Consider the following 24,937-nt stretch of genomic DNA (forward strand, 5'->3'; position numbering starts at 1 on the left):
GTTTTATTGTATACTGTGAGGGACTGAGGGGTTATATTGTATACTATGAGGGGCTGAGGGGTTATATTGTATACTGTGAGGAGCTGAGGGGTTATATTGTATACTGTGAGGGGCTTAGGGGTTATATTGTATACAGTGAGGGGCTGAGGGGTTATATTGTATACTGTGAGGGGCTGAGGAGTTATATTGTATACTGTGAAGGGCTGAGGGGTTATATTGTATACTGTGAGGAGCTGAAGGGTTTTATTGTATACAGTGAGGAGCTGAGGGGTTATATTGTATACTGTGAGGAGCTGAAGGTTATATTGTATACTGTGAGGGGCTGAGGGGTTATATTGTATACTGTGAAGGGCTGAGGGGTTATATTGTATACTGTGAGGGGCTGAGGGGTTATATTGTATACTGTGAGGGGCTGAGGGGTTATATTGTATACTGTGAAGGGCTGAGGGGTTATATTGTATACTGTGAGGGGATGAGGGGTTATATTGTATACTATGAGGGGCTGAGGGGTTATATTGTATACTGTGAGGAGCTGAGGGGTTATATTGTATACTGTGAGGGGCTAAGGGGTTATATTGTATACTGTGAGGGGCTGAGGGGTTATATTGTATACTATGAAGGGCTGAGGGGTTATATTGTATACAGTGAGGGGCTGAGGAGTTATATTGTATACAGTGAGGGGTTATATTGTATACAGTGAGGGGCTGAGGGGTTATATTGTATACAGTGAGGGGCTGAGGGGTTATATTGTATACTGTGAGGGGCTGAGGGGTTATATTGTATACTGTGAGGAGCTGAGGGGTTATATTATATACTGTGAAGGGCTGAGGGGTTATATTGTATACTGTGAGGGGATGAGGGGTTATATTGTATACTGTGAGGGGCTGAGGGGTTATATTGTATACTGTGAGGGACTGAGGGGTTATATTTTATACTGTGAGGGACTGAGGGGTTATATTGTATACTGTGAGGGGATGAGGAGTTATATTGTATACAGTGAGGGGCTGAGGGGTTATATTGTATACTGTGAGGGGCTGAGGGGTTATATTGTATACTGTGAGGGGCTGAGGGGTTATATTATATACTGTGAGGGGCTGAGGGGTTATATTGTATACTGTGAGGGGATGAGGAGTTATATTGTATACTGTGAGGGGCTGAGGGGTTATATTATATACTGTGAGGGGCTGAGGGGTTATATTTTATACTGTGAGGGACTGAGGAATTATATTGTATACTGTGAGGGGCTGAGGGGTTATATTGTATACTGTGAGTAGCTGATGAATTATATTGTATACTGTGAGGGGATGAGGGGTTATATTGTATACTGTGAGGGGCTGAGGAGTTATATTGTATACTATGAGGGGCTGAGGGGTTATATTTAGAGATGAGCGAGCACTGAAATGCTCGGGTGCTCGTTATTCGAGACGAACTTTTCCAGATGCTCGAGTGCTCGTCTCGAATAACGAGCCCCATTAAAGTCAATGGGAGACCCGAGCATTTTTAAAAGGGACCATGGTTCAGGAATAAAATGTGTTATTTAATTGAAAAAGAATGTCTTCTGATAAGTTAGCAGATGTATGCAAACATCTGCAATCTATTCTTCACTGTTCCGCGCGTATATTATCTCCCGACAAGTTATCAGATGTGAAGAACAGTGAAGAATAGAATAAAAACAGTGAACACAGGATCATTTAAGTGAAAAACGCAGTGAAAAACACAGTGAAGAATAGATTACAGATGTTCGGCACATCTGCTTACTTGTCGCGGTGATACGCTGTCCCGGGATCCGCTCCTCTTCTTCCACTGAAGTCTCCCCGTGCTGCCCGATGTCTGTCTCCCCCGTGCTGCCCGATGTCTCCCCGTGCTGCCCGATGTCTCCCCCGTGCTGCCCGATGTCTCCCCCGTGCTGCCCGATGTCTGCCCCGTGCTGGCCGATGTCTCCCCCGTGCTGCCCGATGTCTCCCCCGTGCTGCCCGATGTCTCCCCGGTGCTGCCCGATGTCTCCCCGGTGCTGCCCAATGTCTCCCCCGTGCTGCCTGATGTCTCCCCGCTGCCCGATGTCTCCCCCGTGCTGCCCGATGTCTCCCCGTGCTGCTTGATGTCTCCCTGCTGCTTGATGTCTCCCTGCTGCCGTTCCGCGCGTATCTTCCGACAAGTAAGCAGATGTGCCGAACATCTGTAATCTATTCTTCACTGTGTTCTTCACTGTCTTTTTCACTTAAATGATCCTGTGTTCACTGTGTTCACTGTTTTTATTCTATTCTTCATTGTTCTTCACTGTGTTTTTTTAATTAAATGCTCGATCTCGAGCAGGGGAAATACTCGTCCGAGCAACGAGCCGTTTCGAGTACCTTAATACTCGAACGAGCATCAAGCTCGGACGAGTATACTCGCTCATCTCTAGTTATATTGTATACTGTGAGGGGCTGAGGGGTTATATTATATACTGTGAGGGGCTGAGGGGTTATATTGTATACAGTGAGGGGCTGAGGGGTTATATTGTATACTGTGAGGGGCTGAGGGGTTATATTGTATACTGTGAGGGGCTGAGGGGTTATATTGTATACAGTGAGGGGATGAGGGGTTATATTGTATACTGTGAGGGGCTGAGGAGTTATATTGTATACAGTGAGGGGCTGAGGAGTTATATTGTATACTGTGAGGGGCTGAGGGGTTATATTATATACTGTGAGGGGCTGAGGGGTTATATTGTATACAGTGAGGGGCTGAGGGGTTATATTGTATACTGTGAGGGGCTGAGGGGTTATATTTAGAGATGAGCGAGCACTAAAATGCTCGAGTGCTCGTTATTCGAGACGAACTTTTCCAGATGCTCGAGTGCTCGTCTCGAATAACGAGCCCCATTGAAGTCAATGGGAGACTCGAGCATTTTTCAAAGGGACCATGGTTCGGGAATAAAATGTGTTAATTAATTGAAAAAGAATGTCTTCTGATAAGTGATCAGATGTATGCAAACATCTGCAATCTATTCTTCACTGTTCCGCGCGTATATTATCTCCCGACAAGTTAACAGATGTGAAGAACAGTGAAGAATAGAATAAAAACAGTGAACACAGGATCATTTAAGTGAAAAACACAGTGAAGAATAGATTGCAGATGTTCTGCACATCTGCTTACTTGTCGGGAGATACGCTGTCCCGGGATCCGCTGCTCTTCTTCCACTGAAGTCTCCCCGATGTCTCCGTGCCCCTCGATGTCTCCGTGCCCCTCGATGTCTCCGTGCCCCTCGATGTCTCCGTGCCCCTCGATGTCTCCGTGCCCCTCGATGTCTCCGTGCCCCTCGATGTCTCCCCGTGCCCCTCGATGTCTCCGTGCTGCCGCTGCCCCATGTCTCTGTGCTGCTCACCGTGTTCTTCACACATATATATTGTTCTTCACATACTATTTTGTTCGCACCGTTCCGCGCGTATCTTCCGACAAGTAAACAGATGTGCCGAACATCTGTAATCTATTCTTCACTGTGTTCTTCACTGTGTTTTTCACTTAAATGATCCTGTGTTCACTGTGTTCACTGTTTTTATTCTATTCTTCATTGTTCTTCACTGTGTTTTTTTAATTAAATGCTCGATCTCGAGCAGGGGAAATACTCGTCCGAGCAACAAGCCGTCTCGAGTACCTTAATACTCGAACGAGCATCAAGCTCGGACGAGTATACTCGCTCATCTCTAGTTATATTGTATACTGTGAGGGGATGAGGGGTTATATTGTATACAGTGAGGGGATGAGGGGTTATATTGTATACTGTGAGGGGCTGAGGAGTTATATTGTATACTGTGAGGGGCTGAGGGGTTATATTGTATACTGTGAGGGGCTGAGGGGTTATATTGTATACAGTGAGGGGATGAGGGGTTATATTGTATACTGTGAGGGGCTGAGGAATTATATTGTATACTGTGAGGGGCTGAGGGGTTATATTGTATAGAGTGAGGGGCTGAGGGGTTATATTGTACACTATGAGGGGCTGAGGAGTTATATTGTATACAGTGAGGGGCTGAGGGGTTATATTGTATACTGTGAGGGGCTGAGGGGTTATATTGTATACAGTGAGGAGCTGAGGGGTTATATTGTATACAGTGAGGGGATGAGGGGTTATATTGTATACTGTGAGGGGATGAGGAGTTATATTGTATACAGTGAGGGGCTGAGGGGTTATATTGTATACAGTGAGGAGCTGAGGAGTTATATTGTATACTGTGAGGGGCTGAGGGGTTATATTGTATACTGTGAGGGGCTGAGGGGTTATATTGTATACAGTGAGGGGCTGAGGAGTTATATTGTATACTGTGAGGGGCTGAGGGGTTATATTGTATACTGTGAGGGGCTGAGGGGTTATATTGTATACTGTGAGGAGCTGAGTGGTTATATTGTATACTGTGAGGGGCTGAGGGGTTATATTGTATACAGTGAGGGGCTGAGGGGTTACATTATACACTGTGAGGGGCTGAGGAGTTATATTGTATACTGTGAGGAGCTGAGGGGTTATATTGTATACTGTGAGGGGCTGAGGGGTTATATTGTATACTGTGAGGGGCTGAGGGGTTATATTGTATACTGTGAGGGGCTGAGGGGTTATATTGTATACTGTGAGGGGCTGAGGAGTTATATTGTATACTGTGAGGGGCTGAGGAGTTATATTGTATACTGTGAGGAGCTGAGGGGTTATATTGTATACTGTGAGGGGCTGAGGGGTTATATTGTATACTGTGAGGGGCTGAGGGGTTATATTGTATACTGTGAGGGGCTGAGGGGTTATATTGTATACTGTGAGGGGATGAGGGGTTATATTGTATACTGTGAGGGGCTGAGGGGTTATATTGTATACTGTGAGGGGCTGAGGGGTTATATTGTATACTGTGAGGGGCTGAGGGGTTATATTGTATACAGTGAGGGGCTGAGGGGTTATATTGTATACAGTGAGGGGCTGAGGAGTTATATTGTATACTGTGAGGGGCTGAGTGGTTACATTATACACTGTGAGGGGCTGAGGAGTTATATTGTATACTGTGAGGGGCTGAGGGGTTATATTGTATACTGTGAGGGGCTGAGGGGTTATATTGTATACTGTGAGGGGCTGAGGGGTTATATTGTATACTGTGAGGGGCTGAGGAGTTATATTGTATACTGTGAGGGGCTGAGGAGTTATATTGTATACTGTGAGGAGCTGAGGGGTTATATTGTATACTGTGAGGGGCTGAGGGGTTATATTGTATACTGTGAGGGGCTGAGGGGTTATATTGTATACTGTGAGGGGCTGAGGGGTTATATTGTATACTGTGAGGAGCTGAGGGGTTATATTGTATACTGTGAGGGGATGAGGGGTTATATTGTATACTGTGAGGGGCTGAGGGGTTATATTGTATACTGTGAGGGGCTGAGGGGTTATATTGTATACTGTGAGGGGCTGAGGGGTTATATTGTATACTGTGAGGGGCTGAGGACTGATACTGTATACTGTAAAGAGCGGAGGGGTTGTATTGTATACTGTGAGGGGCTGAGTGGTTACATTATACACTGTGAGGGGCTGAGGAGTTATATTGTATACTGTGAGGGCCTGAGGGGTTATATTGTATACTGTGAGGAGCTGAGGGGTTATATTGTATACAGTGAGGGGCTGAGGGGTTATATTGTATACTGTGAGGGGCTGAGGAGTTATATTGTACACTATGAGGGGCTGAGGAGTTATATTGTATACTGTGAGGGGCTGAGTGGTTACATTATACACTGTGAGGGGCTGAGGAGTTATATTGTATACTGTGAGGGCCTGAGGGGTTATATTGTATACTGTGAGGAGCTGAGGGGTTATATTGTATACTGTGAGGGGCTGAGGGGCTTTATTGTATACTGTGAGGGGCTGAGGGGTTTTATTGTATACTGTGAGGGGATGAGGGGTTATATTGTATACTGTGAGGGGCTGAGGGGTTATATTGTATACTGTGAGGGCCTGAGGGGTTATATTGTATACTGTGAGGGGATGAGGGGTTATATTGTATACTGTGAGGGGCTGAGGAGTTATATTGTATACTGTGAGGGCCTGAGGGGTTATATTGTATACTGTGAGGAGCTGAGGGGTTATATTGTATACTGTGAGGGGCTGAGGGGTTTTATTGTATACTGTGAGGGGCTGAGGGGTTTTATTGTATACTGTGAGGGGCTGAGGGGTTATATTGTATACTGTGAGGGGCTGAGGGGTTTTATTGTATACTGTGAGGGGATGAGGGGTTATATTGTATACTGTGAGGGGATGAGGGGTTATATTGTATACTGTGAGGGGCTGAGGGGTTATATTGTATACTGTGAGGGGCTGAGGGGTTTTATTGTATACTGTGAGGGGATGAGGGGTTATATTGTATACTGTGAGGGGCTGAGGAGTTATATTGTATACTGTGAGGGCCTGAGGGGTTATATTGTATACTGTGAGGGGCTGAGGAGTTATATTGTATACTGTGAGGGGCTGAGGGGTTTTATTGTATACTGTGAGGGGCTGAGGGGTTTTATTGTATACTGTGAGGGACTGAGGAGTTATATTGTATACTGTGAGGGGCTGAGGAGTTATATTGTATACTGTGAGGGGATGAGGGGTTATATTGTACACTGTGAGGGGCTGAGGGGTTACCATGACTAAGAACAGCTTGTCCGTTTGATACGCGTTGGATTTATCGAATTACACTGTGGATATGGTATTTTAATCACTAAATATTGAAGTTGGATTGGAATCTGGCCGGATCAATGGATCTTTTTTTTTTTTTTTTTTGTTATATTGTAGACTGTGAGGGACTGAGGAGTTTTATTGTATATGCTAAGGGGTTGGGGGGTTATATTGTATACTTTGAGGTGCTTAGGAGTATAATTGAAGTATTACACAGCTCCCAACGGGCTGTTTTTGTCATTCAAAAGGCAGCTCAGTGGGAAGCACTTGCAGCCTTGCAGCGCTGGGGTCCTGGGTTCAAGTCCCAGGGTCAACATCTGCAAAGAGTTTGTATGTTCTCTCTGTGTTTGCGTGGGTCTCCTCCAGGTCCTCCGGTTTCCTCCTACACTCCAAAATATACTGGTAGGTTTATTAGATTGTGAGCCCCATGGGGACAGGGAATGATTTGGCAAGCTCTGTGTAGTGCTGTGTAATCTGTGTGCGCTATATAAATAAAGAATTATCAATATTATTTTATCACAAGCGATGTTTTTGTTGTTATAAAGAGCATAAATGAACATGTTTCTCCACCTCTCAGTAGAATAAGTTTCTCATAACTTAATGATTGAAATCCATTCTCGATCTGAGTTTAGGGGTACAGATGGTGGCCTCTATCACAAGCCCCTTTTGCAAGAGAGTGCATGCAAAGGTAGTGACTAGAACCAGCCACTGGACTTATGGAGCAATTATTTTTATCAATAAGATGGAAGTTATACAAAATTTTAAGCATCAAAACTTTTTGACAATCTGTTAAGCTTATCAATATCAGATTGGACTGCATGTAGGGTTCACTATATGGCCAGGGATACGCAATGCAGAATTGCAAACATTGCTGCAATATGCAGCAGTAATTGCTTCAGATTTTAATAACAGAACTAAATTTGCAATGTTACGGTTCCACATCACCCCAGACCCTCTAGTCCAAATATCTCCACACCGACCCACTGCCACAGGCAAATGGTAGTTGAAGGCCTTGACAGAAACCAGTCACTTTCTGCCTCGGTTAGAATCAGATTGTGTAGAGCAATTTGCAGCAGTTCTGCAATATATGTGCTTGGACTAAAGGGGATTTAGACTGGGGAAAAATGCATTGGGTTAAATGTATCAGAATCACTGTAGGCAGGGGCGTAACTACAGTGGTAGCAGCCATAGCAGCTGCTATGGGGCCCACAGTGTCAATGGGGGCCCCGTCATCCAACCTGACAATAAAGAATAAAGGTTATGCACCATTATATATATGATGTAAGTTTGTATATGGCACTTTATGTGTGCATAAGTGATGTGCATGTGTGTAAGGCCCCTTTCACACTTGCGTTTTTCACGCGCGTTTTCTGCGCGTGCTTTTGACGTGCAGAACTTGCATTGCACTCTGACCCATTGTAATCAATGGGTCTTTTCAGACTTGCATTTTTTTTCACGCACACACGCGCGTTTTTTTTAACGCGCTTTTAAATCTCGACATGCTCTACTTTTGCAAGTCACGCGCGTGAAAAACGCACCATACAAGTCTATGGAGACGCATCAAAAACGCATTGCACTCTGAGACACTTGCAAGTGCAATGCAAGTGCAATGAGTTTTTCACGCATCAATTGCCATAGAAAAGATAGAGCTCAGTGCTGAGTCCATTTCACGCGCATTTTCTGCGCGTGAAAAACGCATTGAAATTGCATTGAAATTGCATCAAAAACGCGCGTGAAAAACTGAGACACTGAACAAACTCTGACTGAAAACTGATTGCACTCTGATGCAAAATGTGCTTTTTTCACTGACCAAACACTGATCGCACCCTGATCAAACTCTGACGTGATCTGCAACACAAGTGTGGAAGGGGCCTAAGAGTGTATAAATGTGTGTATGAACTGTATGTTTATGTATATAGGTAAATAAAGGTGTGTTTAATATGTGAGTGTAATATGCAAAATTTAAAACAGGAATGGGGCCCCATTCAGAAGTCTGCTATGGGGCCCTGTGTATAATTGTTATGCCCCTGACTGTAGGCCAACCCTTGGAAATCTATAGTAACAGCAAAGTGGATGGAAAGCTTCCACTAGTTGATCTGTGGGGGAGTTGTGTGTCGGATCCTCAGTTATCTGAACTAAATGACCTATCCAAAGGGTATGTCCTAAACATTACAATTTTGGAATACCCCTTTTATCATGTGTGTCATATCCCACCTCTGCTGCTCTCAGGTTCACCAAAACAATTGTCTGGTCAGTGATTCGCAACCACAAATGCTCCATGGAGTTCAATTAAGAAGTAGCCACATAGTTTCCATAACTCTCAAACAGGTCGACGCTGCTTGCTTATTCACGACTGCCACATGTTCCATAAAGTTCACCAGCGAAGTGACTAGATGCTTTCCAAAGATTACTGTACAGCGGGCCAAACACTGCCACCTCATTCCTATACAATGTAGTGAAAGAGATAGCAGCAAAGGATCACACAACTTCAGACATGTGGAATGTTATATGCTGAAGTTGTAACATATTACATACATTCATACAGTCTTACAGTTATATGTCAGCCAAATTTTATATTTTATGACCCCCTCATGTACCAAGGAGCAACTGTAATGGAGCAGCGAAAACTCCTAAATCTAAATGCCAGAAATCCTGATGAATTCTGGTAATGCATAAGTAAAGACAAGCAAAATTCCACGCAAATAAAAATTAAAAAGAAATTAAAAAGCAAAAAACCAGTCTTGTTAATAAATGTTTTGTAGTAAAGTTTTAGGGAGGTGTAAATAGTCGTGAGTGTAGGAGGCTCATTCTCACTTTTCTCTCCCTATAAAGTACCATTCAGCTCAGGACTAGCTCAGCAGACGCATAAGTTCAGGAAGTCTGGAGGAGGGGCGCTTTAAGAGCAGCTATAGACTTCTTTGTTGTAGGAGAGGAAAGAGCATCTGCACAGATACACATAACACATCCCGGGAGCAACTTTCCTGTCCTCTGTGTAAACTTTACTGGAAAGGGATAAAAAGAAGAGATTTCATAGGATTTACAAAGGGACAAGCTATAAGATCATGGAACTCAAAGTCTTCCTCAATGCAGTTCTCACTAGATTCCTATTCATGCTTCACTCTGTAGTTGGAGTCTGGAGGGTTACTGTATTAAAAAATGACAACATGTACTGGCTGCTGGCTCTGGTCAACATCTTGCTGTGCATTGAGATGGTCCTGACATTGAAAATTAAAAAAGGAAGAGGATTAAAATGGTAAGCAATTGTCTATATACATTCCCATTGTGTCTGGTGTATTTCTTCTTTACTACTGAGTGATTGTCCTGTATCATGTTGTCATGACATCTACAATACTGACACTGTGTAATGATTCGTTGCAGATGAGTTTTTACTACAAAGTTCAAAGCATTTAGAAATGAATGAAAAAGTTTTGAAAAAGTTAACTTTTAGAAACTTTACAATTTGACTGTATATGAATGTGAATGTATGGACTATGCAAAATACAGTCCAGTGCAGTGCTGTTAATTGGATATAGAAGAGGTATTGAGTAGTTCAGTACAACATTTCAGATCATAATGTGCACTGGACTGTAGTTCATCCTATTGATATAATTCATCCTTATGCGCAAGTAAAGGGTTACTTAAAAAATTGAGTTCATGTATTGCATACGTTGCATAGTATTACAGGATTTCTGACTCCTGATTGGTTGGTTGTCTGGAGGCAATGAAAACATGACATAGAAAGTTTTGCTTCTAAAGACTTTAGTCTCTAATGGTTTATAGTAAGTAAATTAGACGCAATAAAGTAACATTTAGTAAGTTTTATTAATAATTGACTATGATTGCTATATTTTCTAGTAGATGTATGCTCAGAGCAGCAGCAAGTATCACTTATTACCTTATCACTCTGTGTTATCTCAGGGAGGGGGTACATGTATTTGGAATGATGCTTTGATTCGCGATGCCGATTTATCCTACGGGACTGTTGCTGATGTCATGGCTCAGATCTGTAACAAGGCTCTCATTCAGCTCGGACTTCTCAAGTCAAGAAAAAAAAAAATTGTAAAACTTTTCCAACTTGCAATTTTCGTTACTCAGCTTCTTTTCACAGCATAAGGGTATAAATATCTGATTGATTAAAGTTCAAGCATTGGGACCTCCAGCATTTACATAAAGGGAGGTTGCTGAGTGCCCCTTGTGATAGGAGGGATGATGTCCAAGCACAACTATTGGTCCATTTACTTCTATGTGATCAATGGAGGTTGGAGTGTAGTGGTCCATCAGTCGTATACCCCTGTTCCATTAGGCAGCAGGGGACCCCAGTTCTCATTATATGGAGGACTGAACACTCATTTTCATTTATAAAGTGTTGAATGTCGTTGCTCATATAAATAGCAGCTCGATGTATAATCAAAAGGAGCAGATTCGCACAGTCCACATGTAGATTGTATCAATTTTAGCAGAACGTGATCTCTCTTATCTATGTTTATCACCAGCCCTGTTTGGTTTTTACACTGCTATTTTACAAAACAATGCTTCTATTCATGCAATGGGCCTTACTGACAGTATTTTACATGGACTCTGTAAAAAGCAGCTGCACTGGCACATCGCCATCATGTCCCATTTGAAATGATTAGTATTTGATTTTTTGGATAGTTTTACTAATATGTCGAAATAAATAAGATGCATGTTCTGTATGTGTCTGCCTTGTGTGAAGTACAACAGGCGGTGTTCTGGGTTATGCAGTGCCATAGCTATAGGGTGTGCATAGGTCACAATTATAAGGGAGTGTTTATGTACTTCACATAGAACTCCCATGGAAATGTGTGGATACTTCTCTCACCTCATTACAGGCAGTCCCCGGGTTATGTACAAGATAGGTTCTGTAGGTTTGCTCTTAAGTTGAATTTTTTATGTAAGTCGGAACTGTATATTTATAATTGTAACCCGGCCAAGAATTTTTTTTGGTCTCTGTGACAATTGGATTTTTAAAAAAGTTGGGTTGTCATAAGAACCAGGATTAACACTAAAGCTTCATTACAGACATCTTTGATAACTGTTATAGCTGATCATTGTAGCCTAAGCCTAAAGTACAGTAAATTACCAAAATCCAGAGTTCCGTTTGTAACTAGGGGTCGTCTCTAAGTCAGGTGTTCTTAAGTAGGGGACCGCCTGTACTCAAACATTTGAGATTCAGTGGCTACATTTCCCTATTTTGGCGCACCCTGCCCAGCAGAATATTTAATGGAAAGGTTGTTGTACACAGTTTTGTTCATGTGGGTCCAATGTCATAGTCATATATGATGCAAGGAGTCCCGGCTAACCTGCAAAACTACTTTACTGTTCTGTAATCATGATTTCAATATGAAATTTGTCCTTTGGGGAGGTACAGTGGTGACATTTTAGGCAGAGGGTCTTGGGGCTGTGTGCAGTCCAAGGAATACAGATGCTAAAAAGTCTGTATTTTATGGACTAAATACATTTTTCTGGCCCAATGTATGCCGAAGGAGTCTTTCAAGCTTAGAAACAGTCTAACATACTATCTCATGAGTTTTATACCTCGCACTAATGACACCTGTTACCCACACTGCTTCAACCCTATGGGGGTCATTTATTAATCTGGGTGCAGGGTAGCACAGAGAGCATGCTATAATTTTCAGTGGGATGTAAATGTGATGCAAGGGATTCATGATTTGGCGCAAAATAAGGATTAGAAATGTCTCCCCGTTCATAAAGGTGAAATAGAACTCCCTAAACCAGCTTTTAGCTGCCCTAATTTTGCACCAAAAACTGTGCCACAAAGCGAGTCGGAAAACTAGAAGCGCCGGAAATGTAACAAATTCGTCGTAAGTGTCGGAAAACCACCAAAATAGTGGGGCCAACACTTCATAAATAAGGCGCAAGAGGTGCAGCAAGGGAAAAAAAACTATTCAGCCAGTTTTCTGTTTGAAAGGCGATAATAAATTCCCCCTGTGTGTCTGCAGTTCGGATACAAACATCTTCAAGTGTAGGTCACTGAATCCTCCTTATATACTTTGTCTGTACAATGTCTATTCTAAATGTATCTTAATGCATGGAAAGCATAATGTACATTCATAAATATTACACAAAGGCTTTTAAAAGTTTAACACATCCATTTTATGGCATTTAGTCATGCTACTATGCGGTAAGTGAGGACACATATAGCAATGTCCAGTATAATTCACATTGCTCTTAGCATCCCATGGACTTCATCTGAATCGTTCCTCCAGCTTCACAGGAAAAAAAGGATTTTTCTTTCATTCTACAAATCACACACAATTTCCAAACAAGGATAACATGTGCTACTATCACCTCCATCAGTTCATCCCATCTCCTCATTTGGTTAGACATGCTGGCGTGGAGATGATTGGAAAGTTGACTCATTGCATTTTGTCATCTCTGTTGTGCTTTTTTTACCTGGCCATGTGGCATTTTATATGGATAACACTGGATACTATTTCCTCACTGAGTGGGGATCAGTTGTGCGATACAAAGCTTAGTATTTTCTTAGTAGTTGGGTTTATTCCGTATTTACTGGTAGTGCTGTCCTAGGGTACTGGAGTAATAATCTTCAATCTGTATTAAGTAACATAGTCATTCATTTACACAACAGAATTAATACAATGGGAAATATTTGCTACTGTTTTTGGAGTGCAGACAAAAGCCAGGATGCTCAGAAAAGGGAATCAATGGTATAACCCATTCAATTTGGGATTTCAGATTTCACAATTTAACTGTTATATTGTCTGTATATTATCAAATCAGTACAAGTAAATGTTAGGAACTGTAGGGCACATTTACTACTGCACTATGTGTATTGTGCAGAGGGCACCAGATTCTGGATATCTTGCACACATTCATCATGAATCTGTCGCTTCCCTGCATTTCTTATGGTGCACCTTTAAAATGGGGCATGCAGCACATTTCTATCTGACTTAAATGTGTTGCACGGTCCGACTAAGCACCGGAACGCCTCTTTCAATGACGAAATGGCGTGAAGTGTTGTGCAGGAGCTACACAAAAGGGTCACATGTGACTCATATGTGGCGTGGACACTTCTTAAATACAAGTGCAAGCATTTTGTACAGCAAGGTATGTGCTAAGTTCGCCAGAAAACTGGCGCATGGATCATAGTAAATGTGCCCCATTGTGCTTCTTTCTCTGCTTTCATTCACTCTTGTCTTCAGAAGAGATCACTGAAGTGTCAGATTATATGAAAGCTATTTGACAAAAGGAAGGAGTCACCGTAGTTTGGAGTGGAATGCAAATTTGCAGACAGGAAAAATGGAGGTCAGAAGTCACATAATGTCCAGAAACAGTGTAAGGGTTCATTCACATGGCTGTCTGCGGGAACGTACATGCGGCAATGGCGGCATGCTCTATCTTTTTCCTGGTGTGCGGCCATGCGCCGCTGTTTCCTATGGAGGGAGGAGGGACCAACTCCTCCTCCTCTCCAGCACACGGCGGTATGCAAATACGGTGGGTATACCGCGTATGAATGCACCCTTACTGTTTTACAGCGTTACAGATTACTGTTTTTTGCTGAATGTTGCTTTAAATCTCAGGTTTCTGTAAGCAAGCAAAATTGGGATCACTCAGTAGCAGGTTTCTCTAAGGATACGATGTCTGAGTTTATTCATGTATATCTATGTATAACTTTTCTATTATGACTTTTAAAGGACAAATGTATGTGGCATGTTCACAAGGGGGAGTGATATACAGTACCTGCAAATTTCAAGATGTACTTCCACCCCATTGCAGTGTTAGGCATCATTACCATCTCAGATGGAAGGTATAATATTTGTTTCCATGTCCTTGGGCCATAACTTACCCCTGAAAAAATGGTGCGCTTGTGGAAAGTGTGAAGCTCATCTTGCTAACAAGGAGAATGTGGCCTTAATTGTTCTCAGACAGGTCCTTTTTCTCCATGGGAAACTTCCCTGATGACTTTAAATCGATAAAAGGATTCATATTATTCCATAATAGATAATGGGGCACATTTACTATGGGTCCGCAGACCGCATTTTCGTTGGGTTTCGCACTTAACTGGGTATTTTGGCGCAATTGCGCCGGCTTTCATGCAACACAAATCGGCGGACTCTGGCGGACTTCATTGGGGAAGCGACACATGCAGGAAATTGGACGCACGATTTTACTGAATCGCGGCAGCTCCGAATCCTCGTCCGACAACGCGACGGGATGGGTAAGTAAATATGCCCCTATATGTTTGTGTTATTGGCTATAAATGGTTGTACAATATATATTACAACATGATACCTGTTTAAAAGTGTTTTTGTGTTGCCCTACAAACCATGTCTCTTCTATCAAAAATTGTATACAAATGTATACTGTTCATTTTATCCATCACTATGGAGCACATTTACTAAGAACAGTGCAGTCTGTACTATGTGCAGTTTGCCTGTGCAGTGTGCAGGGGGTGCTGGATTTAGGATTTTTGGCGCACATTTTACATAAATCTGGCGCTCCCTGCACTGCTCTTACAGAATGCACCAACTTTTCTTTTGCAACACAATTCTTTCTGACTTTGCATGTTAAATCTGGTGCACGGTCTGACTGAGCACCAGAATGCCCCCTTCAGTGCAGAAATTTGTGCCACATAAAGACTAGTGCAGCCGCGGCACAAAATGGTTGCATGTGACATATAAATGGCGCAGATTCTTATTAAATACCTGTGCAAGCAGGTTAAACATAAAAGAACGTGCAAAGTCCTACGGAAAACTGGTGCATAGCCCTTAGTAAATGTGCCCCAATAGCTTCTTCATAGACCATTAAACATTACCAATCATTTTGGTCCTTCCACAACAGACGAGCTGCAGTAAGGCATCTGAGCATTCCCACCATTATAAAGTACTATCCATTCCGTGTGCTACAGTGTCATAAGCAATTAGTGCTTTACTAATATAAACTAATCCTATAATATTGTAGTTTTACACATATGATATGTTACAATACGATAAAAATTCATTTATCCTGAAAGGTAAATTTATGTGTTACAGCAACATAAAACGTATTAAAACAGTTCAACATAAATCTTAAAGGGAACCTGTCACCAGATTTTCACAAATATAGCTAGTGACTGGTTCCTATAGTGCCTATTTACTAACTGACACCCTTCTGTAGCTAAACGTTGTTTCCTTTACATCCACATAAATTTACTTTATCTCATATTACCTGGCATCAGAGGAGGTGTCTCCTGCTCGGCCGGCCCCTCCCATGTACTCCTCTCCATGTCCCATGCTTCTTCTTAACATGTCATGTGACAAGAGTGACATCATCAAAGGTCCTTTAGTCTCCTAACATTAACAAACTTTACACCATGCATATATCTGATCACATGAAATCACAGAAGCCTCTGCATCCTACATTGAATCCTACTTCTTTCCATTCTCCATGGCGGCAAGCTATGATTTCATGAGGCAAAAAAAGAGAGGAAAATGTGGCACTCGCTGGAATGATGTTAAAAACGCTTCTTTTATTATAGTAGAGGTGACAGGACAGAGTGAGGAGCCGCCTCGCCAAGGCGCGTTTCGCGCATACACACGCTTTCTCAAGCCTTCACTATGATTTCATGTGATCATATTCCATACATTCCTGGGTCAACCATGGGGTAGACGTTGGAGATGTACCAGGAACTGATGATGTCATCATGGTCGCGTGACTTTAAGTGCCCAATGATGAGCTCTCCATAAAGCAGAATATCATAGCCTGTCAACCATATTAAATTTTAATATGCATGACTCAATTAGTGTGAATGACTCCCATCAGGTGGTTTGCATATAAGTTTACAAATTGATATTTGTAACATTGCAGTCATGGAAAAAAAAAACATTTAGGAATAAGGGCAACGGTTTGTAATCATAGTTCTTAATTATGTTTTTATTTTGGGTGAGTTAATTTGCATGGCAGGTTGTCTTTAAAAATCACAAAATAGTATACCAAACGTTGCCTACAGCATAAAACATATTATAAAAGTTCAACATAAACCTTAAAAATCCCAAAGTGGTAGATGATGGCTACTAAACACTTAATTCTCTTTTCCAAAATACACATAGGGGCACATTTACTAAGGGTCCGCGGAACGCATTTGCGTCGGGTTTCCCTAATTTTTCCGTTTTACACCACATTAAACTGGGATTTTTGACACACGCAATCGTATTTTGGCGCATCGGCGCCAGCTTTCATGTGACACAAATCGGGGGCGGGCAAGATTCGGACAACGCGCGGGATTTAACATTTAAAATTGTGTCGTAAGCCATGCACTCACTTACACCGGGAAGAAGAAGGTGAACTCCGACGGACCTGAGCGGGGAAGCGACACATGCAGGAACTCGGGCGCACGATCTTGGTGAATCTCGCCGGACTTCATCTTCGTCGGACGTCCGGATCGGGGATCAGGACAGGACCGGGTGAGTAAATGTGCCCCATAGATTTTGTGCACATGTAGAAATGTGGGGATCTCTGCCCATAATTTTTCCAGGACCCTGACTCCCAGTGTTACATAAATGGGTCATGTGAGCTGATGTGAATAAGGAAAAAAAATGTCCTTTTTTATTTTTTGGCAGGGGCCTGTAATTTTTTCAATACAGGCCTGATTAAAAGAATTAGTTCAAAAAAATTCATAATAATTTATTTATAGAAGGAAGATAGTGTAATTGCAGCCTTGTGAAAATGTGTTTACCTGGAAATTGGCTTTCACAGATCCTTTAGGTACATGATGTAAACCACAGGTCTCTGTAGTGCATGTGGGTCCTGTAGCGCTGCATCTAACTAAAATATCCATTAATACTGGGAAGAAAAGGTGAAGACTTAGGAGAAGCACTTAGAGGCAACAATATGCAGCTCTACATATCATTAACTAATGTTTAGTCTGGCAGCATATGGAAATTGTTTGGAAAAACAAATGCTTATACTGTAGCAATAATAATAATAATAATAATAATAATAATAATAATGCAGTTTACAAGGGACTTCTACTCTAACAACCACTTTTGTTGTAATTTACGGTACAGTATATGAAAAATAAAGCGATTTTGCAACTGGTCTTGGTTAGTTGTATCCTACCATTTTTCTTCTTGAGCTGCTACTTCATCCATCTGTCTCTTACTTTTTTACCATGTGAACTCACCCTCAACTGTTTTCTGCCGCTATGGTTTCGGAAGGTATAGAAAATTTAAAGGGAACCTGTCACCTGGGACCTCATTTTCACTAAAGACAGGTTGCAGAAGCCCATTACAGCTGCAGTGCAAATTTGTCTTTCTGCCTTTTATAAGTATTTACATTACAATATAACTGTGTGTTATAATTTACCTTGCACCCTGACAAAATTCCAGGGTAGTCACAGGGGTTGGGCTTTGGTCTGCATGCATTTCAAAAACCAACATGTGACTTGTTTGTGCTACTCACTCCTCATCTCTTGGCCAACACCTTTGTGCTACTGTACAGCTCCACCTCCTGCTCCTTCACAAAGGTCACAGCCTGGTGAGATGACAGCAGTGGGAGAAGGAGGAGCTGCACAGGAGCACAGAGATGGGGGCCAAGATCTGAAGTGTGAGTAGCACAGACAAGTCACATGTTGTTTTTTGAAATGCATCCAAACCAAAGCCCAGCCCCTGTGCCTACCCTAGGATTTTGTCATGGTGCAAGGTAAATTTTAGCACACAATTATATTGTAATGCAGATGCTTAGTAGAGGACCCGAAAGACATTTTTGCACTGCAGCTGTGATGGGCTTCTGCAACCTGTCTTTGGTGAAAATGAGGTCCCTGGTGACAGGTTCCCTTTAAGTCAGCCCCATTCAAGTTATTAACTTAACGGATTACCTTTCTGTGTGCTCTATTACTCCTATACAACCTTACTGTTTGCATTATTATGATTGATTTGCATGTCTTGCTAAAATTCCCAATGAGTAAGTCAGCGTACTGTAACATCACTGTGTGTGTATTATCCCTGCACTGTAACATCACTGTGTGTATTATCCATGTACTGTGATATCACTGTGTGTATTATCCCTGTACTGTGACATCACTGTGTGTATTATCCCTGTACTGTGACATCACTGTGTGTATTATCCTGTGCTGTGACATCACTGTGTGTATTACCCCTGTACTGTGACATCACTGTGTGTATTATCCTTTTACTGACATCACTGTGTGTATTATCCCCTTACTGTGACATCACTGTGTGCATTATCCCTGCACTGTGACATCACTGTGTGTATTATCTCTGTACTGTGACATCACTGTGTGTATTATCCCCGTACTGTGACATCACTGTGTGTATTATTCCTGTACTGTGACATCACTGTGTGTATTATTCCTGTACTGTGACATCACTGTGTGTATTATCCATGTACTGTGACATCACTGTGTGTATTATCCCTGTACTGTGACATCACTGTGTGTATGATCCCTGTACTGTGACATCACTGTGTGTATGATCCCTGTACTGTGACGTCACTGTATGTATTATCCCTGTACTGTGACATCACTGTATGTATTATCCCTGTACTGTGACATCACTGTGTGTATTATCCCCGTACTGTGACATCGCTGTGTGTATTATCCATGTACTGTGACATCACTGTGTGTATGATCCCTGTACTGTGACATCACTGTGTGTATGATCCCTGTACTGTGACATCACTGTGTGTATTATCCATGTACTGTGACATCACTGTGTGTATTATCTCTGTACTGTGACATCACTGTGTGTATTATCCCCGTACTGTGACATCGCTGTGTGTATTATCCATGTACTGTGACATCACTGTGTGTATGATCCCTGTACTGTGACATCACTGTGTGTATGATCCCTGTACTGTGACATCACTGTGTGTATTATCCATGTACTGTGACATCACTGTGTGTATTATCTCTGTACTGTGACATCACTGTGTGTATTATCACTGTACTGTGACATCACTGTATGTATTATCCCTGTACTGTGACATCGCTGTGTGTATTATCCCTGTACTGTGACATCGCTGTGTGTATTATCCCTGTACTGTGACATCATTGTGCTTATGTACTGTGACCTCATAAATTGTTATGATCTTTTCCCTGCCCCTTGTCCCTCTACCTAGCATTCCCAACATTCACTCGAAAGCCCCATTTAGTGGCCCCCACATGGTACATGCCTATAGCACACCCACATTTTAAGATGACCCCTTTTGAGCTTTTCTTTTATTCCCTATCCCCACACTAAATGTATTTTTTGTTGCTATAAAATCTGGTGATGGTTGCAAAACCATGGGACCAAATATGTTGCAGCAGCTAACTCCGTTGTCCTCATGGTGGTAGGACCTGTAGTCACAAGGTGTCACCTCAGAGTCATTTCATTATAGAGGACCTGTTACTTCTCCTCGTGTGTTTCCTCATTAATTACTTATATTCTCTGTGTATTTTAACATTACTGATGTGAAGAAGATGGACTCATAGTGGATGGATACATAGGGGCACATTTACTAAGGGTCCGTCGGACGCATTTCCGTCGGGTTTCCCGAATATTTCCGCATGATCTTAGTGAATCGCGGTAGTTCTGAATCCTCGTCGGACATTCCGGATTGGCTGCGTCAATGGGACGGGTAAGTAAATGTGTCCCACAGTGTTGTACTGTCAGAAATGTGTGCATGTGCCCATCTCTTGACATGGGAAATGGTAACACGTAGTGGTGGTAACTATAGACAAAATATGGCAAGTTGGCAGTGTACAAAGGGATAGCAAACCAAAAATCTGTAAACAGTCCAGAGCCTATTTATTTAATCTACCACTGACCCCACGTCATTTACATTTTCCTTCAGGCAAGAATTGCCAGAGCTTTGTATACTTATCACTGTGATTGGTATGAGAAAGGTTTGACCATCTGTATTTATCAGAAAAATAATATTTATACAATATTTTGTGACGTCAGAGATGTGAAGTACTTAATACATATTTAACTAATTACAAAAAAGTGTAGTGGCTTCCAAGATTTTGGAAGTAGAGACCCAATGTAGCTTGGCTCAGGATGGAAGGCAGGACATGTTATTGGAATTAATGAAAAACAGAAGTAACTATGACATGCCTGGAGGATGAGGTTTCACATCTGAAATTCTGTGGAAGTCTTGGGAGACACTGCCAAATGATCATCTAAACACGTATGATCACTCAACTGGGGGATATAGTACATTCCTTAGAGAAATTTAGCAAAACCATGAGTAGACTCTTGTGACATACCTATCAAAGCTACATCTACACAATAGAAATGAAAAATAGACGCAAAGATAGATACTTACAGTACAAAGAGATGATAGATACACAGAAAAAGTAAAATGGGCAATAAATGCATTGAGATGTTCACTCTTTGGGTGCGCAGCAGATATCTGTATCTGCTTAAGATAAAATGGGCACCTTGATGTGTCGAGAATTATGGTCCGTCTTCAGAGACAAATCTAACAGATGTCTCAACCAGAAGTACACCACCAAAAATCCTCTGCTGAAATCCCTTTTGTAGGACTGCAGCGGAAGCACTTTTATCATCTCTTGTGACATACCTAATTAATTTACATATCTGTCTGAGACCAATTAGTTGAAAAATTCCCATTCCCTGTCCCATTATCTCTCAGTTGTCAGTGGAGTACCCAACAGAAAGCTGATTTACACTAACTGCTTAAATAAGGAAAAACGGCAGAGGGAAAAAGAGGGTTCATATTTCTATAATACAGTATATAACAAAGTTTACTATTATCATCTGAATTGTCAATTTATGCAACTTTCTTCAAAGTTTAGAGAATACTTTGAATGTAGTTTGTTAACCCCTTTGTGTCCAAGCCATTTTAGACCTTTAGGACCAGGCCTGACGTTTAAAATTTGCCCTGTGTCATTATAGGAGGTTATAACTTTGTAACGCTTTAACATATCCAGGGGATTTTGAGATTGTTTTCCCATCACACATTGTACTTCAAAGTAATAGAACATTTTGGATTATATCTTTTGTGTTTAGTTTCTAAAAATTCTTCATTTCAAAGTTCAACATTTTCTGCTTTTCAGGCAGATAGTCATTGTGCCCAAGAAACTTTATAACTAACGTTTGCCAAATGTCTGCTTTATATCGGCACAGGGTTTTATGCATTCTCTCTCTTTTCTAGGTTGTTAGGAGGTTCAGAATTGTGGGTGCAATTTTTCTCATTTTTATGAAAATTGATACCCAATTTCTCCCGAATATGAGGATGCCCCATATGTGGGGGTCACTGGTCACTGTCCGGGCATAGAAGGGAAGGCGTGCCATTCAGAGCAGATCTGCAATGTCACATTTTACAGGCTATAAAATGTTTATTTTTTTGTAATTTGGACATATGGGGGATTATTTTTTGTGGATGAGATCCACTTTTCAGATACATCATTTACAGGGGGTTCAATAGCTAAATATTAGATTATATTAACTCTTTCTTGGTAGTGGTTAAAAAAATCATTAATTCTTCTTTATGGTTTTTAGCATTTTTTTTCCTGGACGTTCACCAAACCATAAAAATAATGTGTCATCTTTATTCTATAGGTCATCACGAATACAGCGATATCCCATTTACAGGCGGTCCCCTACTTAAGGACACCCGACTTACAGACAACCCATAGTTACAGACAGACCCCTCTGACCTCTGGTGACCTCTCTGGATGTTACTATAGCCCCAGACTGCAATGATCATCTGTAATGTGTCTGTAATGAAGCTTTATTGATAATCCTTGGCCCCATTACAGCAAAAAATGTTTAAACTCCAATTGTCACTGGGGCCCAATTTTTTTTTTGTCTGGATCTACAATTATAAAATATACAGTTTCGACTTACATACAAATTCAACTTCAGAACAAACCTCCGGACCCTATCTTGTACGTAACCCGGGGACTGCCTGTATATGGCTTTTTTTATGGTTAACTTGCTTTGCAGAATATAGAACTCATTTGTGCGAAATTTGCTTGTTTTTGCATCGCCATGTAACAATGGGCAGAACATTTATATTTTTTTGTTTACAGAGTTGGATTAGAGCTCATTTTTTGTGGGACAAACTATACTTTTTCTTGGTATCATGTTGGGGTAAATTTTACTTTTTGATCACTTTTTATGCGCTTTTTATGCAGTCAAAATGTGAAAATTTCATAACTTTTGTGAGTTTTTTTTTACCGGCGTTCACTGTACGGGTTTAGTGACAATTTTATTTTATTGTACGGGTTGTTATGGACGTTGTGATACCCTATATGTTGTGTTTTTTTGATGATTTTCACTTTTTTATGTTTTAATTACTTCATGGATTACTGCATGGAACGGCTCAGCTTCTGAACCCGAGCGATCGCCATGACATGATTCTACGTCAAAGTGCGGGAACGACCCCACCAGATTCAGGTCTGGGGAATGAGCGGGCTGGTCCATAGAGTCAATGCCTTCGTCTTGCAGAAATGGTTGACAAACTCCAGCCGCATGAGGTCTAGCATTGTCCTGCATTAGGAGAAACCCAGGGCCAACCCCACCAGCATATGGTCTCACAAGGGATCTGAGGGTATCATCTTGGTACTGAATGGCAGTCAGGCAACCTCTAGCAAGCACATGGAGCTCTCCAAAGAAATGCCACCCCACACCATTACTGAGCCACGGTCAAACTGGTCATACTGAAAGATGTTGCAGCCAGCAGATTGCTCGCCATGGCACCTCCTGCCTCTTTTATGTCTGTCACATGTGAACCTGCTTTCATCTGTGAAGAGTACAGGGCCCCAGTGCTGTTCTCTGGCAAATGCCAAGCGTTCTGTTCTGCAGAGTGTTGGGCTGTGCGCACAACCCCCATCTGTGGACTGCGGGTCCTCATACCATCGTTATTCTAACCATAGGTGCAGAGACATTCTGGAAGTCCTCCTCCTTGCACATAAATGGAGGTAGTGGTCCTGATGCTGGGCTGTTGCACTCCTACGGCCCTCTCCACATTTCCTGGAGTACTGGCCTGCCTCCTCGTAGCGCTTCCAGCCTCTGGACACTACCAAACAGACACAGCAAACCTTCTTGCCACAGCTCGCATTGATGTGCCATCCATTACCTGAGCCACTTGTGTGGGTCCATCTCATGCTACCACAAGTGTGAGAGCATCACCACCATTCAAAACTGACCAAAACATCAGCCAGAAAGCACTGGTACTCCTTTATTGTCTTGCTAGTTGCCTGTGGAATTAGTTGTCAATCACTGTTGCTTCCTAAGTGGACAGTTTAATTTCACAGAAGTTTGATTTATTTAATACTTCATTCCGCCATTGAACACCATTACTTTGTATGGTATATGTAGAGATGTCCACAATTCTGCACTCTTGCATCTGGATTCTTTTTTTCTGGTCACCCTATCCCATTCTTCGGCCGTAGAATGAAACAACGAAACCATTAAACTCTTAAAGAGGAAATGTCACCTCTCCTGACTGTTTTAATAATTACTTCAATTGCTGGCTAATAATTCTGCTCACTTGGAGTTATAATGGGGCTTATTTAGTAAGGGTTGCGGATCGCACTTTTGTCGGCCTGTTCGTAGTTTTCAGGGATTGCTTAGCTTTGACAGGTATTTAACAGGTGTCTTAGCTGCGATTGTGTCACACACGATCCACTTTTGGCACAGCTGCGCTGGCTTCCATGCGACACAAATTGGGGGGCGTGCCATCGGACTATCCGACTGATTTGGACTGACTGCGAAATTTAACTTTCAAATTGTGTCGCAAGACAATGCACTTACATGCACCAGGAAGAAGATGGTGAACTCTGTCGGACCTGAGCGGGGAAGCGACACATGCAGGATATTGGACGCACGATCTTAGTGAATCACGGCACACGGCATTCTCGTCGGACAATGCACTTTCGGTGATCTCCATGGATGAGTACAAACTTTATCCAGTGAAATTACTGTGACTTGATGTAATTTAACTGCAAGTTGGTTATTCTGTAAACACTTTTTTACTCTATTACAATAGTTGTTTTTTTCCTTCTATTTGCCTACTGTTATTTATAAATTTATATGGACGTTAAATGTCACAAAAGTCCTCATTGAAGTGAAATATAACAAGCTTACAGCACATTAATGTGCTTCACATTCAGCCGCCTCTAAAAAATACTGGACCTGAGATATATTCCGTAATGAATATGAAATGTTTCAGAAAGTTTAGATGTGACCCCTGCCACTGGGCATGTGGGCTTATCACTGGGTAGCAGATTTTCTACACAATACAATAATGTAAGGT

General features: G+C 41.9%; 1 protein-coding gene and 1 long non-coding RNA gene across 3 annotated transcripts in view; one reads left to right on the plus strand and one right to left on the minus strand.

Annotated features, from left to right (window-relative positions):
- Positions 1 to 9,518: 9,518 nt before the first annotated feature.
- TMEM26 (transmembrane protein 26) overlaps positions 9,519 to 24,937 on the plus strand; it is a 36,894-nt gene continuing 21,475 nt past the window's right edge. The window contains exon 1 of the mRNA XM_072129348.1: positions 9,519 to 9,920. Coding sequence (XP_071985449.1) covers positions 9,730 to 9,920 — 191 coding nt within the window. The 5' untranslated portion in view covers positions 9,519 to 9,729. The remainder of the gene's footprint in view (positions 9,921 to 24,937) is intronic.
- Positions 12,837 to 24,937, minus strand: part of LOC140105412 (uncharacterized) — an 89,669-nt gene continuing 77,568 nt past the window's right edge. For both annotated transcript variants that reach the window (XR_011850574.1, XR_011850575.1), the window contains one exon: positions 12,837 to 13,261. This is a non-coding gene — a long non-coding RNA (uncharacterized lncRNA). The remainder of the gene's footprint in view (positions 13,262 to 24,937) is intronic.

This window comes from Engystomops pustulosus, chromosome 11 (genome assembly GCF_040894005.1).
Source record: "Engystomops pustulosus chromosome 11, aEngPut4.maternal, whole genome shotgun sequence".
NCBI classification, from domain to species: domain Eukaryota; kingdom Metazoa; phylum Chordata; class Amphibia; order Anura; family Leptodactylidae; genus Engystomops; species Engystomops pustulosus.